Source organism: Mirounga leonina, unplaced genomic scaffold (assembly GCF_011800145.1).
Source record: "Mirounga leonina isolate KUSES-001 unplaced genomic scaffold, KU_Mleo_1.0 Mir_125, whole genome shotgun sequence".
Lineage (NCBI taxonomy): Eukaryota > Metazoa > Chordata > Mammalia > Carnivora > Phocidae > Mirounga > Mirounga leonina.
Window position 1 is genome coordinate 52,042,473 of NW_023270305.1, and position 17,192 is coordinate 52,059,664.

The 17,192-nt window shown below is 35.4% G+C and overlaps 1 protein-coding gene across 4 annotated transcripts in view; it reads left to right on the forward strand.

Moving 5' to 3' along the window:
- XPO1 (exportin 1) overlaps positions 1 to 16,197 on the forward strand; it is a 46,047-nt gene extending 29,850 nt beyond the window's left edge. For 2 of the 4 annotated variants that reach the window (XM_035001469.1, XM_035001470.1), the window contains exons 8-25: positions 1,253 to 1,301; positions 1,384 to 1,503; positions 2,619 to 2,747; positions 3,626 to 3,784; positions 4,956 to 5,153; positions 5,968 to 6,106; positions 6,301 to 6,482; positions 6,568 to 6,724; positions 6,822 to 6,985; positions 7,928 to 8,062; positions 8,349 to 8,532; positions 8,853 to 8,959; positions 10,635 to 10,829; positions 12,104 to 12,272; positions 12,924 to 13,058; positions 13,141 to 13,300; positions 13,380 to 13,476; positions 14,899 to 15,045. In XM_035001469.1, coding sequence (XP_034857360.1) covers positions 1,253 to 1,301; positions 1,384 to 1,503; positions 2,619 to 2,747; positions 3,626 to 3,784; positions 4,956 to 5,153; positions 5,968 to 6,106; positions 6,301 to 6,482; positions 6,568 to 6,724; positions 6,822 to 6,985; positions 7,928 to 8,062; positions 8,349 to 8,532; positions 8,853 to 8,959; positions 10,635 to 10,829; positions 12,104 to 12,272; positions 12,924 to 13,058; positions 13,141 to 13,300; positions 13,380 to 13,476; positions 14,899 to 15,045 — 2,626 coding nt within the window. Of the gene's footprint in view, positions 1 to 1,252; positions 1,302 to 1,383; positions 1,504 to 2,618; positions 2,748 to 3,625; positions 3,785 to 4,955; positions 5,154 to 5,967; positions 6,107 to 6,300; positions 6,483 to 6,567; positions 6,725 to 6,821; positions 6,986 to 7,927; positions 8,063 to 8,348; positions 8,533 to 8,852; positions 8,960 to 10,634; positions 10,830 to 12,103; positions 12,273 to 12,923; positions 13,059 to 13,140; positions 13,301 to 13,379; positions 13,477 to 14,898 lie in introns of all 4 variants that reach the window. The other 2 variants (XM_035001472.1, XM_035001471.1) reach the window with 1 other exon arrangement.
- Positions 16,198 to 17,192: the final 995 nt, after the last annotated feature.

Consider the following 17,192-nt stretch of genomic DNA (forward strand, 5'->3'; position numbering starts at 1 on the left):
TTTTGCTTTAGAATTTTTAAGTTATTTCTGAGAAGATTTAAAGAAATTTGGAGGTTGATTATAATTTATTGTGAAACTGTGATCACTAATACGTTAAATTACTTTTGTTTTTCAGTAGAAATTTAAATAGTCCTAGAGTGGACCTAATATTCTAAATCTGGAGGCTTGAAAAATATGTGTGGTGATAAAGATAGGATGTCATAATTCATTGTCACAGCAAAATAACTTTATACATCTCATGCAAAAGGAATATAGGTCAGGAGTTCCCAGAAACCTTTGGGATCTGTTTTTATTTATTTATTTTTTTTAAAGATTTTATTTATTTATTTGAGACAGCGAGAATGAGAGAGAGAGAGCACATGAGAGGGGGGAGGGTCAGAGGGAGAAGCAGGCTCCCTGCCGAGCAGAGAGCCCGATGTGGGACTCGATCCCGGGACTCCAGGATCATGACCTGAGCCGAAGGCAGTCGCTTAACCAACTGAGCCACCCAGGTGCCCCTGGGATCTGTTTTTATATGGTGACTACTTAAATATAAGTGAAGGAAGTGACTTGGGTCCAAATGTCAACTGAATTGTTACCAGGCCTGTGTCTTGGGAACATACATACCACTTTATTTTCTTTCCCTTAGTAATAAAATTTGTTCTAATCATTGGGGCACAGCAGTATTTCACCTTTATATATTCAGACTAACTTCAGAATTTACAGTTTTGCCTCCGTTTCCGGGTATAAGCACATTGTAGGATTTGGGACATATATATAAAATGCTGCTTCTCTTACTCTCTTTAGTTTGAAGAGTTTTATTTCAACTATCTTTTATATCAAGATTGATGGAATTTGATTCCATCAAATTGATGGAAGCCACCTGGTTGGCTCAGTCGATAGAGCATGTGACTCTTAATCTTGGAGTCATGAGTTCAAGCCCCACTTTGTGGGTGGAGATTACTTAAAAAAAATAACATCTTTTTTAAAAAGATGGATTAAATTATTTCAAATTAGTAAGGATGACAGAAACCTGAAAGTGAAATTATATGCTTTTTATAACATTTTTTATGGGTAAGCTTTGAAAGAGTGATATTACAGATAGCTTTAGCAACTTTGTAGCTTTTGATGAAGTTACGGATATTTGTGTTTGAATAGAAGTGACTCAAGTTTTTAATGACTAAAATTGGTGACATTTTTTGTAATTTTGTTAGTATGTAAATAATTACAGTATTTCTGTGTATGTTCTAAACTGATCACTTTTTTTTTTTAGCATGTGCAATGAATTCTCCCAAATTTTTCAGCTGTGTCAGTTTGTGATGGTAAGTGCTTTTGATTTCATTTTTTTTTTTTAAGTAACAATTATAGGAAGAGAATTATTTACAGATGTGTTTTTGTTAACAGGAAAATTCCCAAAATGCTCCACTTGTACATGCAACTTTGGAAACATTGCTCAGATTTCTTAATTGGATTCCACTGGGATATATTTTTGAGACCAAGTTAATCAGCACATTAATTTATAAGGTATAGTGAATACATCTCAGTTTTTATCACTGGATAGTTGCATATATTATTAATTTGTAATGCTCTTAGCTATAGAAAAAGCATTATGCATTTGTAGGTATGACCAGTGTTGTTTCTAAGACGATTAACTACTCAGAAGAACTTTCCTTTAGTTTCAGCTAATAATTCTTTGAAATGGTGTCAAAAATCTCAGGAATTCCATGTGAACAACTGTTAAGGGGTTTGATTTTAGGAATGTTTTGTAAAGTGGAAGGTCTCAGTTCTTTTCCTGCGCCCCCCCCTTTTTTTTCCTAAAGCAGTAGCATAAAATACTTATATAAAGTCTTAATAATTGTTCATCCAGAGTTCACCAGTACCAATTAGTTGTATTATCTTTCCCGATGCTTTCTTGGTAAATGGAAGGAATAAATTTGTATGCTTAATTGAGACCTTATTATAACAACATTTGAGATTTTGTAATTCAGGGCTTGATGAGGTAATAAATACTCTATTCTAATATGTGAATTTACAATATTGGAGATACTTTATTGGTAGTTTATAAAACTGTTTGCTATTGTCAGTGGTACTGCAAAGGAAACATTATTAAATAATACAACTTTTATATACGTAGAATAAGTATCGGGCCAGTGGGCATAACCATTTTTTTAAGGTTTTTGATGCTTAACCAAATTGCCATCCACAAATGGTATGCCATTTTTATACCTTCTCAACAATAGAAAATTGAAAGAGCCAGTTTTACCATACATTTGTTAACGTATTGCCCACCTCCTAAAATCTTAAGCAGTTATAAATCTTGGGTCTTTATTAGACTACACATAAAACATGATGTTCTTAAAAGTCATATAATGGTTCCTGGGAAAGTTACCAAGCGACTTTGTTTAGATGTCTGAAGACACATCAGAAGAAGCACAGTTTGCTCCTAAAGCATTTACTGTCTATTGGGTGGAGGATGAAATTTCTTCAAAATCTATGTGCAGAACAAAATATCATCCATTTATCTGGTGTTTTCCCTCTTATGTTCCCTATTGTTAAAACCTTTATTTTTCTTAATTGTTAAGTAAAGTATTACATGCCATTTAATTTTATGCTTCCTTTTTTAAAAAATTTTGTAATAGTTCCTGAATGTTCCAATGTTTCGAAATGTCTCTCTGAAGTGCCTCACTGAGATTGCTGGTGTGAGTGTAAGCCAATATGAGGAACAATTTGTAACGCTATTTACACTGACAATGATGCAGCTAAAACAGGTAATACAGCACTCTTAACAACTGACTAAACAATTTTAGTGTCTTAGAAAAAAAAAGTTGGGTTAGAGTTGAACTGTTTTGTTACAACTAATTAGATCAGCTAAAATGTGATTGTATATTTATTACATAAAATCAGATCAGGTAGAAATTTTAGTGAACATTTTGAAAATTGTTTGAAATAAAGTTTCTGGGAACATCGTAGTAATTTATTTACATAGAATTTAGAAGCTTGGAAACCTGGGGTTTTGATACTAGCTCTGCTTCTGACTTTGCCTCTGAAATGTAGATTATCCATTTATAATCTTGATTTAGGTACATAGGAAATTATTGAGAATGTTAACCATAATACTGCATTACAGTATGTGTTTGTGTTCCAATGAATTACTTGAGTATTTTTGTTTTTAATACTAAGAAAGGAAAAGTCTGATACAGGGAAAAATTGAGAAAATTTGTAGAAATCTTATTATTTGTAACATTTTAAAAAATCAAAAGCTAGAATACAAAAATACTACACTATAATAGACGAAGGATTTCTAGTGAAGAATAATATATTTAAGTCTGTGGTTTATAATAATAGTAACAAAGTGATGAAATCTTAGTATTTAAAGGTAATACCTTGGGGCACCTGGGTGGCTCAATCGTCAAGCGTCTGCCTTCTGCTCGGGTCATGATCCTGGGGTCCTGGGATCGAGCCCTGCATCGGGCTCCCTGCTCAGCGGGAAGCATGCTTCTCCCTTTCCCACTCTCCCTGCTTGTGTTCCCTCTCTCGCAGTGTCTCTTCTCTGGCAAATAAATAAAATCTTTTTAAAAAATAAATAAAGGTAATACCTTTTGTTGGTTTTAGAATGCAGACTAATGGTCCATATTTAAATTTGTAGATGCTTCCTTTAAATACCAATATTCGACTTGCATACTCAAATGGAAAAGATGATGAACAGAACTTTATTCAAAACCTCAGTTTGTTTCTCTGCACCTTTCTAAAGGAACATGGTCAACTTATAGAGAAAAGGTTAAATCTCAGGGAAACACTTATGGAGGTAGGCTTTGTGGACCCTTTGGCTTCTGAAATTCTTTTATATAATGAAAGCTTTTTTTAAAAAATGCCTTTGTTCCAAAATGTCTTTTATTTAAACGTCTGTACCTTTGGGGCGCCTGGCTGGCTCAATCCGTTAAGCGTCTGCCTTTTTGGCAGGCTCATGTCATGATCTTAGTGTCCATCGGGTTCCCCACTCAGCGGGGAACCTGCTTCTCCCTCTGCTCCTCCCCTCCATTCATGCTTGTGCTCACGCACATGCGCACTCTGTCTCTGAGATAAATAAAATCTTTTTTTAAAAAATAAAATGTACCTTTGACGACATCTTACCTATTGTCAGTGCATAAAAATATGTTCATTCTGAATTATAAGCTGAATTTGACTGTGTTCTGCATAATGCCAGATCAATAATTAATAATCAGAATTAAATTCAAGGGTATTCAGACATTTCTGAGATGAAAAATCTAAAGATGTTATTTTAAAACTAAGGTATAATGCATATAACATAAAACTATCTTTAAAGTGTACAATTTCAGTGACATGCACAGTATTGTCAACTGTCATCTATTCTAAAATATTTTTATTCACCTACAAAGAATAACGTACCCATTAAAATAGTCCCTCATTCTGCTCTCCCCCAGGCTCTAGCCAACCACTAATTTGCTCTCTGGATTTTATCTATTCTGAACCTTTCATATAAATGGACTCCTAGTATATGGTCTTTTGTAATTAGCATCTTTCACTTAGCATGTTTTCAAGGTTCTTTCATGTTGTAGCATGTACCATTATTTCATCTCTTCTTACAGCTAAATAATGGTCCATTGTATGGTTACATATTTTGTATGCCCAATCATGAGTTGATGGACATTTGGATTGTTCACACCTTTTGAGTATTGGTATGAAATGTCCTTTAATGTCCATTCCTTTTTAGGGAACTTAACTAACATACATCCTGGCCAACAACTACATAAAGTTTTTAAATGTTCTAGGAGATGTCTGAAGAAAGCACAATTTGCTCCTTGAGAATTTTTAGGCTATTAGATGAATAATCAAACCTCAGAGTTGTGTAAAATGAAATATGAATTTTTATGCTATTAACGTAACAAGTGGAAGGGAATTTGTGGTAGGGTGCTAATGTCTAAGGATTATTTTAATACTGTTGATCTTCTTTGTAGGCCCTTCATTATATGTTGTTGGTATCAGAAGTGGAGGAAACGGAAATCTTCAAGATTTGTCTTGAGTACTGGAATCATTTGGCAGCCGAACTCTATAGAGAGAGCCCATTCTCTACATCTGCTTCTCCATTGCTCTCTGGAAGTCAACATTTTGATGTTCCTCCCAGGAGACAGCTGTATTTGCCCGTGTTATCCAAGGTAATAATAAAGTGGGTGGTTGAGTGCTCTGTCTGTTCCTTGCTGTGATTTTGAAGACTAAATGCAAGTAGTTATATACACGACGTGTATATAAGAGAATAAACAGATGACTAGTTTAAAAAATCAATATATGGGCGCCTGGGTGGCTCAGTTGGTTAAGCGACTGCCTTCGGCTCAGGTCATGATCTCAGGGTCCTGGGATCAAGCCCCGCATCGGACTCCCTGCTCGGCGGGGAGCCTGCTTCTCCCTCTCCCACTCGCCCTGCTTGTGTTCCCTCTCTCACTGCCTCTCTCTCTCTGTCAAATAAGTAAATTTAAAAAAAAAAAAAAAAATCTTAAAAAAAAAGAAATGCAGATTAAGAGATCACCTACCAATCTACTGAATCAGTCTCTGCATGAGACGCAGAAAAGTTACATTTATTCATGATAAAGAACATTTGAAAACAATTGTTGTAGGATTACTTTTTTTTTTTAAGATCTTATTTATTTACTACAGAAAGTGAGCACAAGTGGTGGGGAGGGGCAGAGGAAGAGGGGGAGAGACTCCCTGCTGATCAGGGAGCCTGATGCAGGCTCACTGATCCCTGGACCCTAGGATTAAGACCTGAGCTGAAGGCAGATGCTTAACAGACTGAGCCACCCAGGCACCCCTTGAATTACATTTTTAAAATGTTTATATTCTTTTATATTGTGGGAAGAATTATGGAGGTATGTTGGTCTTAAGTGTGAAGTGCTTGATCTTAATTTTTTTTCCTACATTTGATCTGGCTGATTTCAAAAATGTAATAGATTTTTCTTGTTTATTGTTGAGTAGGTCCGTTTATTGATGGTTAGTCGTATGGCTAAACCAGAAGAAGTATTGGTTGTAGAAAATGATCAGGGAGAAGTCGTAAGAGAATTCATGAAGGATACAGATTCCATTAATTTGTATAAGAATATGAGAGAAACATTAGGTGAGTCAATAAATACTGTCAATTTTATCTTTGTAATTCTCTTCTGGGATGGAAATACTTTTTAAAGAAATACATTATACTTTTCTGAATTTGTTAATAACCACCTTTATTAATGTGCTGTTACTTCTTACTAAAGATTTTCGATTGTAGAGTTTTGTATTTGAACTTTTGGAACCTTTTCCCTTCCTTTGTAGTTTATCTTACTCATCTGGATTATGTAGATACAGAAAGAATAATGACTGAGAAGCTTCACAATCAAGTGAATGGTACAGAGTGGTCATGGAAAAATTTGAATACATTGTGTTGGGCAATAGGCTCCATTAGTGGAGCAATGCATGAAGAGGATGAAAAACGCTTTCTTGTTACTGTTATAAAGGTATGCAAGTGATACATATGAACTGGAACTGTTAGGTAACTATATTGTATTGTTATAAATGACTGAAATTGCTCTCATTTTACAGGATCTATTAGGATTATGTGAACAGAAAAGAGGCAAAGATAATAAAGCTATTATTGCATCAAATATCATGTACATAGTAGGTCAATATCCAAGGTTTTTAAGAGCTCACTGGAAGTTTTTGAAGACTGTAGTTAACAAGTTGTTTGAATTCATGCATGGTAAATCCTCTTTAATATATATTAGCTATTTATATTTATTGAACAAAAACCAAAATTTTTCTTAAAATTTTTTTGAAAATTCTTTTTGTTTTGTTAGAGACCCATGATGGAGTCCAAGACATGGCTTGTGATACTTTCATTAAAATAGCTCAGAAATGCCGCAGGCATTTTGTTCAGGTTCAGGTTGGAGAGGTAATGCCATTTATTGATGAAATTTTGAACAATATCAACACTATAATTTGTGATCTTCAGCCTCAACAGGTATGTAGAGCACCGAGCATATTTGTTTAAGAAAGTAAATAGTACTGGGGCTCCTGAGTGGCTCAGTCAGTTGAGTGTCCAACTCTTTGATTTTTTCCCAGGTCATGCTCTCTGGGTCATGAAATTGAGCTCTACACTGGGTGTGGAGCCTGCTTAAGATCCCCCCCGGGGCACCTGGGTGGCTCAGTCGTTAAGCGTCTGCCTTCGGCTCAGGTCATGATCCCAGGTGCTGGGATGAGTCCCGAATCAGGCTCCCTACTCCGCGGGAAGCCTGCTTCTCCTTCTCACACTCCCCCTGCTGTGTTCCCCCTCTCACTGTGTCTCTGTCAAATAAATAAATAAAATCTTTAAAAAAAAAAAAAAAGATTTCCCCCCTGCCAAAAAAAACGTGATTACTTTTTTTTTTAAGGTTTATTTATTTGAGAGAATGCACATGGGGCGTGGGAGGGCTCGATCTCAACACCGTGAGACCAGGACCCAAGCCGAAACCAAGAATCATATGCTTAACTGAGCCACCCAGGCGCCCCGTGACTACTATTTTACCCAGAATTCATGAATGGCAATAGAAAGAGTGCCACCATTGGACTCAGTACATGTGTCTCTGTGGCTAATTTTTTTTTTTTTTTTAATTCCAGTATAGTTAACATACAGTGTTAAATTAGTTTTGGGTTTATAATACAGTGATTCAATAGTTCCATACATCACCCAGTGCACTTCTTAATCCCCATCACCTATTTTACCCCACCCACCCACCCACCTCTGCTGGAGTGGTTGAATTCTCATAGTGGGGCAAAAATTTACGCAGAAGTTTGTCAGGCTATTTTCTTACCCAATGTAAGTTCCTCCTCAGACTCACAAAATAAGTTCTAATACATATGTGAATTGCTTATGTGTAGTTTTCCTTATAATGCATAAAAGTAAAATGTCTGCCTTTTTACATAGGTACATACATTTTACGAAGCTGTGGGGTACATGATTGGTGCACAAACAGACCAAACAGTTCAAGAACATTTGATAGAAAAATATATGCTACTCCCTAATCAGGTTTGGGATAGCATAATCCAGCAGGCAACCAAAGTAAGTTTTACTACTTTTTCTCAAAGTTCTAATGGAATTCAAGACAACAATGTTGTTTACAAAAGTAGCAGAAATTATACTGTAATTTTATTCTGTTTTGCTGGTATATTGGGACTGTTACTCTACTCTTAGTTGTACCTGTAGGTAATAAAGATTTCTTTTTTTTCTATTTTGGATTATAAATGTGATGGTGGTTTGGAGTAAGGTGTGGGTAGTGTTTTTTGCTTTAGTAATTACAAAGGTAATTTTCATGTGATAAATGAAATTTGTTATTTGTCCTTCACAGAATGTGGATATACTTAAAGATCCTGAAACAGTTAAGCAGCTCGGTAGTATATTGAAAACAAATGTTAGAGCCTGCAAAGCTGTCGGACATCCCTTTGTAATTCAGCTTGGGAGAATTTATTTAGATATGCTTAATGTATACAAGTGCCTCAGTGAAAATATTTCAGCAGCTATCCAAGCTAATGGTAAGCGATTCTGAAGTTTTGTGGAATGATGAATAGCAAGTCAGTTCTGCATTCACAGTCTTAGTGTAAAGCATTCATTTCTCACAGATTTAAGTTAACCCTCCCTATGTGCCAAATGACCCTAGACAATTATTTTTAATGAGTTGCATACACTTTTCCCTTGTAAAATTAGTCTTAGTTTATTTTCCCAGTACATTCATCTGTGTGTCCTTGTCTTTGTTTTTGAGTGGTAAATGAGAACTGTTAGATCTGAAGTATATGTAACTACCAATGTAGAATTTTAGTTGTCAAGTTGGATTTCACTGGATTGTATTTTTTAGGTGAGATGGTTACAAAGCAACCATTGATTAGAAGTATGCGAACAGTAAAAAGGGAAACCTTAAAGTTAATATCTGGTTGGGTGAGCCGGTCCAATGATCCACAGATGGTATGTGAAATGTTACACTTTTTAAGTTGATGCTGTATTCTCTGATAATATGCATATAGCTCATTTAAAGGTAATTTCAGTGGATGGATATGTTTGGCATTGTTTTGCAGTGTCCTTTTTTTAGAGTCCTTGAATACTTTAAAATATTATCATATACACCATCTTCCTTAGAAATTACTGTTAGTGGGGGACAGTAGTGATATGTAACAAGGCAGCTTGAGTCATTTTTTTCCCCCTATGGATAATAGATATATTTCAGTGAAATTTTTTGTGTTTCTTCATGAGTCTTCAGAGTAATTTACGAAGATGTCATTAGTTTGCCTCTGCAGTGAAGGTAAGGGCTTTCCCAGTGGAAGTTTTAAAAGTCTCTTTTACTCTTCTTTTAGTTTGAAATCATTTCCAGAAAGGAAAATGATTTTCAGAAACTAAACCAGGCTCCATATGTGCCTCAACTTGGGAAACTTGTGTTAGTATTTTCTTAAAGTTTGTATTTTTAATTTATTCTACCATTTCATTCTCTTGATCCTTGGAATATTACAGAGAATCCTGTCATGTTAATCTTTGCTGTATGCAAATAGTGGTTGACAAGTGTGCTGTTTGATAATTTTGAAATTTCAGTATTGTTCCTACAGATGAGATACTTTTCAGGGAAATTGTTCAGAAAACAATTGTGGGATTTTCAACATACCAAATATTGAAAGGTTTTGAACACATGTATTATGAGATCAGAACTATATTTAAAATTCAAAAGGAGAAGATAAGATGAATTAAAGGAATTGTGAAGTTCATAATTTACAAGAGCTTGGGCAAATTTTAGGAGTATCGGTGACAATAATAACAAGGAGAGGGTATCATTTTACAACCAAGATTTGTATGAAGGGTTGGGGCAGTGAATTAAAAAATACCTCAAAAATACACTTAGGATCCAGTTTGTGGGGAAACAATTACTGCACTGTTAAGAGTAAAATGGGAAACAGTTCTGGTCTAACAGAACAAGTGAGTTATCTGAAAAATAATGTTGTGCTTATCCTTAAAATTTTACTAGGCCTATTTTGTATAGTAGGACACTACTAACACTGTTAACTTCAGTTATAAGAAACATTATTTGTAATTATTGTCCATGTCTTAATAACGAACCTATTAAAAGCATGTAAGTTACACCTTAATATGACCCTGTTTATTGAGACTCATGGAAACTCAGTCTTTCTGGTACAATTCCAATTCCATTTTATTTTTGTTAAAAGTACTTACCAGGTAGCATTCACTGCATTTAAAAAAATAATAATTGAATGAGTGTCTACTTTGTATTAGATATGAGCTGCTTGGTTTTTATTATAGATACTATTCATTGACACAATTGATACAGTATTGGTTAGGACTTTTCATTCCTTTAGGTAAGTGATCCCACATACAGTAACCCTAGAATCCTGGTCCTACCGTAGTAACTTGGAGCTGGTCACTTGATTTTGGGCTTCAGTTACCTTAGTAATTACAGATTTGAATTCTGAATATCTCTGTGGCTCTTCCCAGCCTATTACGATTTCTTGGTTTCCGTTGGTAAAAAGTTTTAATAGATATGCAACCTAAATCTCAATACAACACTGATCTAGCTGTTGATAATGGTTAGCAAGTGTATAGAATAAAACTTAAAAGCGTTCTTTTTTTTTTAAAATAGGTAGCTGAAAATTTTGTTCCTCCTCTATTGGATGCAGTTCTCATTGATTATCAGAGAAATGTCCCAGCTGCTAGAGAACCAGAAGTGCTTAGTACTATGGCTATTATTGTCAACAAGTTAGGAGGACATATAACAGCTGAAATACCTCAAATATTTGATGCTGTTTTTGAATGCACATTGAATATGATAAATAAGGTATGTGGTTTACATTTCAATTATGGAAAATTCTGCAGTATATATGCTTTAAGTAAAGCGTAAATATACCTATGAGATTAACAGAAGTTTTAAGCTCTGGAGTTTAAATATTTGAACTTCTAGATCAGAGAAATACTTACCTTTTTTTTAAGATTTTATTTTAGAGAGAGTGCACAAGCTCGAGGGGGGGGAGGAGCAGAGGGCGAGGGAGAAGCAGACTCCTGGCTGAGCAGAGAGCCCAACTTGGACTCGATCCCAGGAACCTAAACTGAGCCAGACACTAAACCTATTTTTTTAAAAATGTATAAAATCTTGGGGCACCTGGGTAGCTCAGTCAATTGAGCTTCTGACTCTTGGTAGTTTTGATCTCCAGGTTGTGAGATAAAGCCCCAAGTCCAGGCTTTGAGCTCAGTGGGGAGTCTGCTTAAAGATTCTCTCCTTCTGCCCCGCCCTCGCATGCACTGTCCCCTCCTCAAGCAAATAAATCTTTCAAAAAGATAAAAAGATCTCTACAACAAAACAGTAAATTTGATAGATTGTAACATTCAAATAGCAGCTAACATTTAGTGAAAAGTTGCTGCATTTTAAACATTAAGAATTTAGTGATACTGGATTCCCTGGGTGGCCACTCCACTGCTTGTGCTCTCTCCCCCTACCAAATAGATAAACAAAATCTTAAAAAAAAAAAAAAAAGAAAGAATTTTGTGATACTAATTTCTTTAAATGGTGCGTTTTAAGTTAGAAAAGTATTATACAGGGCATCTGGCTGGCTCAGTGGAGCATGTGACTCTTGATCTCAGGGTTGTAAGCTTGAGCCCCACATAGGGTGTAGAAATAACTTAAAATCTTAAAAAGTATATATATACAATGTGCTTAAAAGAAATGGGAACGTAGATAAACATGTACAAGTTATTCAGTAGCTAAAAAATTTTCAGGTCTGTATTAATGATCTTGAAGTCACCGTCATAACATGGTAGTAATAGTCTGAGTAACTACAAAATGTGATGTTCTTTATGTGGGCTTTGATGAATTCTTTTTATAATGTGATCTTCTGTTCTTTCATTTTAGTAATTCATTTGTGTAATAAATGGTAATTTCATTTTCCATGGGAGGCAGATTATGTTGTCTTCAGGTTTCCAGTCATGAGGCCGTACACCTTATGGGGCCCACTAACAACTCCAAATCTTTATACTAAATTAGGGTTTACTTTTTCTCTCTTATTTAACATAATTAAGGCATTGAAATATTACTTTGTTCTCACCATTTGTTTTTAGGACTTTGAAGAATATCCTGAACACAGAACGAACTTTTTCTTACTACTTCAGGCTGTCAATTCTCATTGTTTCCCAGCATTCCTGGCTATACCACCTGCACAATTTAAACTTGTTTTGGATTCCATTATTTGGGCTTTCAAACATACTATGAGGAACGTTGCAGATACAGGTAAAATACACATGTCCTTTTATTCATTTGCCCTACCAGTCCACAGGCTCTTAGAGATAGATCTGTAGGTATAGTCAGGTAGATAATACTTGTTATCAGGGTTTTATTGGAGTACATCACTTGCATATGTAGGCCTAAGTAAATTCTAAAAGCAGTTGAGTCTTCTGTTCCATAGTTGAGTCCACGGGCAGGATTGAGTTGGAGATGGGCATAAAACATCACTTCTCCACATCCTCACCACTGTGTCCTTTTCCCCGTCTGCTTTTCCTCAGTGCCAGTGAGGGTCAAAATAAGGATAAAACACAACATTTTTAGCAAGACAGATTTTTATTTAGTTTGTTTTTACATAGAATTCGGTTTGTGTAGCAGGTATGTACTTGTAATGCTGTTTTTAGAGTTGATTTGGAGAGAATCGACAGAACCTTCAGAAATAGTGGAAAGTTGGTAATAATTATTACTTGTAGTCTGTAACTAAGCAGGCATTGATGGTATTTGAACTCCCATTACTCAAGATAACTTAGTCAAATAATTGTTAGTCATTAGCGGAAAGGGGGGTAAGAATGGCCTTTGAATCAGAATAGTTGAATAGTGGAAATTCTATATGAATGTTACCAGTCTGTAATAACTTTGTTGGTGTTCTGTACATTTTAGGCTTACAGATACTTTTTACACTCTTACAAAATGTTGCACAAGAAGAAGCTGCAGCTCAGAGTTTCTATCAAACTTATTTTTGTGATATTCTTCAGCATATCTTTTCTGTTGTGACAGACACCTCACATACTGCTGGTAAGAACTTATAGCCATGAGAATGTTAAGTGTTCCAGTTGTTATTACCTGTTGGAGGTAATAATGTTCTTTTCATCAACAGGTTTGACAATGCATGCGTCAATACTTGCATATATGTTTAATTTGGTTGAAGAAGGAAAAATAAGTACACCGTTAAATCCTGGAAATCCAGTTAACAACCAGATGTTCATTCAGGAATATGTGGCAAATCTCCTTAAATCTGCATTCCCTCATCTTCAAGAGTAAATATGCTTTTTAATACGCATACATTTTTCAGTTAAAAAAATAGTGATTATTTAATTGTTGTGTTTTGATTTACAGTGCTCAAGTAAAGCTCTTTGTGACAGGGCTCTTCAGCTTAAATCAGGATATTCCTGCTTTCAAGGAGCATCTTAGGGATTTCCTAGTACAAATAAAGGTATGTGTTTTGTTTGTATTTGGAGAAATAGTAAAACTAGATATGATTTAGTTGTTGCATTGTAGAATTAACCACTTTTTTGGTAAAGCAAAATGAATGATATTCAGGCTTACTAGTCCTAGACTGATTCAGAGTGAAAAACTAAATTGTAGTTGAGAACAGGTTGGATTTGAAATGTTTTTGGAAACTTGTTATTAATACAATTCATTTTAGATGATATAAATGTCTTGGAATATTGTGATTACATCCTACAGCTGATTTTTTTAAAAATTGTGAAATATGGGGAAGGAAACACTGGTAGACCCTTTGGGGGTTTCATACCCATTTTGTTAGTAAGGAATCCATTTTAGGGAATTAAGACAAATTCGCAGATAATCAACCCATTACTACTGTTACACAATGCTTCATTTAAATTTATGGGAAGAGGGATTCATCTTGTATTATTTTCTTTTAAAGAAATTTAAAAGTAGGGACGGCTGGGTGGCTCAGTTGGTTAAGCATCTGCCTTCCGCTTAGGTCATGATCCCAGAGTCCTGGGATCAAGTCCCGAATCTGGCTCCTTGCTCGGCAGGGAACCTGCTCCTCCCCCTGCTTGTGTTCGCTCGCTCTCTTTCTCTGACAAATAAAATGTTTTAAAAGAAAAGTAACATAACATCTATAAGTGGTTGATGGATTGTCTTAACCTGACTTAAATAAGAACTGGTCACATGCAATAATCAAATTTTTTCTCCAAGATAAAAATAAGGTTTTTTTCAATTGTAAATATATTAGCTAAGTTGTAAGGTGGAGAATGAAAATTACCTGAAACAGCTATAAAGTCAGTCACAATGTAGCTAAACTTTGTCATTAATCATAGGAGAAACAGCTTTTTAAATCTCCTGGCTTGTGAAGCGTATTAACATATATATATATGACATCAGACTGTGCCTCTTTTAATAACCTTTTTTATCCTCAACTAAGACCTTTGGTTTTAATTCAGCTATACAGAATTGTATTATACTATAAGTTAGGGATACCTGGGTGGCTCAGTCAGTTATCTGACCCCTTGATCAGGTCATGATCTCCAGGTCCTGGGATCAAGCCCCATGTGGTGTCAGGCTCTGCGCTCAGCACAGAGTCCGCTTGTTCCTCTCCCTCTGCTCCTCCCGTGTGCGTGCCAGCACGTACTTGCTCTCTCTAATACCTATAATCTTTAAATACATACACGCGCGTGTGCGTGCACGCACACACAATATAATTTAAAACCAACCAATTGAAAGCTAGATTTTTATCGTGTAAACAAAACATGGAGGTGCTTGTCTATCCTTTTTTACATGGGGTTTTTTTGTTTGTTGTTTTTTGTTGTCTCCCCCCACCCCAAACAGGTCATTTTCCAAAATTGGAATTCATTATGTTAACACTTCAACCATCTTGTGTTGACAGGAGTTTGCAGGTGAAGATACATCTGATCTGTTTTTGGAAGAGAGAGAAACAGCCCTTCGACAGGCTCAGGAAGAGAAACATAAACTTCAAATGTCTGTCCCTGGCATCCTTAATCCACATGAAATTCCAGAAGAAATGTGTGATTAAAATCGGAAGTCATGCTGGGTTTTTTTGTTATTGTTGTTGGGTTCCCCCCCACCCCCCGCAACTCTTGTTAGCAGAAGAAAACAGCATCTGGATATTTGTCGACCAAAATGATGCCAATTTGTAAATTAAAATGTCACCTAGTGGCCCTTTTTCTTATGTGTTTTTTGTATAAGAAATTTTCTGTGAAATATCCTTCCATTGTTTAAGCTTTTGTTTTGGTCATCTTTATTTAGTTTGCATGAAGTTTAAAATTAAGGCATTTTTAAAAATTTTACTTCATGCCCATTTTGTGGCTGGGATGGGGGGAGGAGGCAAATTCAATTTGAACATATACTTGTAAATTCTAATGCAAAATTACACAATTTTCCTGTAAACAATACCAATTTTTAATTAGGGAGCATTTTCTTTCTAGCCTGTATTTCAGTCTAGAAGAAAAGGTAATGAGTAAAACAAATTGCGTTAAGAGGATTCTAGTGCTGCATTGTCTAAAGTTAGCACCTCTTGGACTGAATCGTTTGTCTAGACTACATGTATTACGAGTCTGTATGGCAAGTTTGCAGCAAGATCATGTGCATATCATCCCATTGTAAAGCGACTTCAAAAAATATGGGAACACAGTTAGTTATTTTTACACAGTTCTTTTTGTTTGTGTGTGTGTGCTGTCGCTTGTCGACAACAGCTTTTTGTTTTCCTCAATGAGGAGTGTTGCTCATTTGTGAGCCTTCATTAACTCGAAGTGAAATGGTTAAAAATATTTATCCTGTTAGAATAGGCTGCATCTTTTTAACAACTCATTAAAAAACAAACAAAACAAAACTCTGGCTTTTGAGATGACTTATACTAATTTACATTGTTTACCAAGCTGTAGTGCTTTAAGAACACTACTTAAAAAGCAAAATAAACTTGGTTTACATTTATTTTCCTTTATTGGCTCAAAATTATTCCTACATTAATGAAAGTGATTATATATGTCTTTTAAGTATTAGGTAACATTTTTTAAGTGAAGTTGGACACTGTTGATTTACAAATACAACCTCTGGGGTTATTGGGAGTAAAGGCACAGTTGGATTAATCGAACATGCTCCAGATGTTACCTTCTGTTCCCATGAAACAGATCCCTTTTGTGACAGCTTGATGTGCTTTTATCTTTATTTGCAATTAAAAAGCATCTTCTCTTGGTTCCTGGATAGGAGTTCGGTATAACAGATGAAAGAGACTGAGAACCCAGGTGTAAGAAGCTACTGCAGATATTCTTGATTAATTGTATTTTTGTCAAATATAACCCTTAGAAAGTTGCTTTATCCCTTTAGGAGAAGTAGGAGGAAGGGGGAAAATGTGTAGATGTCCTATAAAACATGAAAGGGGGTAGAAATAAGGGAATAGAAAAAGGAAACTAGCTTGGGTGAGCCTGTCTCTAGAGGATTGAGTCTAACCTATAAACCTAGACTAAAACCTAAGCATTTGAAGTGCCTCATGTTCGTGCAGAGTCAGCAGTTTTGTATAATTGCTGTACTCTTCTAACTTCGTAGGCTTTGACAAAACTATTATTTCAGTAGAATATAATCCTGTGTGAAACTTTTTTCTAGGACAGTAAATGGTAAGAGTTCAAATGTATTCAAAGAAGAACATTGGAAAACTCTGTTTCAAATTTTAGCTTTGTTAAAATCTTTGATTTGTTCTTATTAATTACTTGTTTTGGCCTAAAAAACCCTTTTAAGGTTTTCTTGGGTCAGCCAGCCAAAAGTTCAGGTTCAGATTGGTCTATTTTGAATTAGCTGCGAAATGCATATTGTTAGTTTTGAGTCGCTGTCACCATTTCTGGCAATGATCATACACAATTTTCTTACCTTCTAGCACATCCACTCTACCCCCTGCTTTCTTGGTATGTTCTAGATGTTGCAAGAAAACAAGTCTTGGCTTGGAAACCAGGATAGTCCACTTTGAATTTAGAAATGATTGGCAACTGGGATTCAGCCACTGCTGAGAGTAAATTTACCTTTTTTTTCCTTTTTACTTTGTGTACAGGCCTCAGGACAATGTCACAAAAACTGATAATTGTCCCTCAATATGTATCATTCATTTGTTTTAATAATTGAATCCCTATGTTTTAACTGGGTACTTAAGCCTCCTAGCTGACCTTTCCCAAC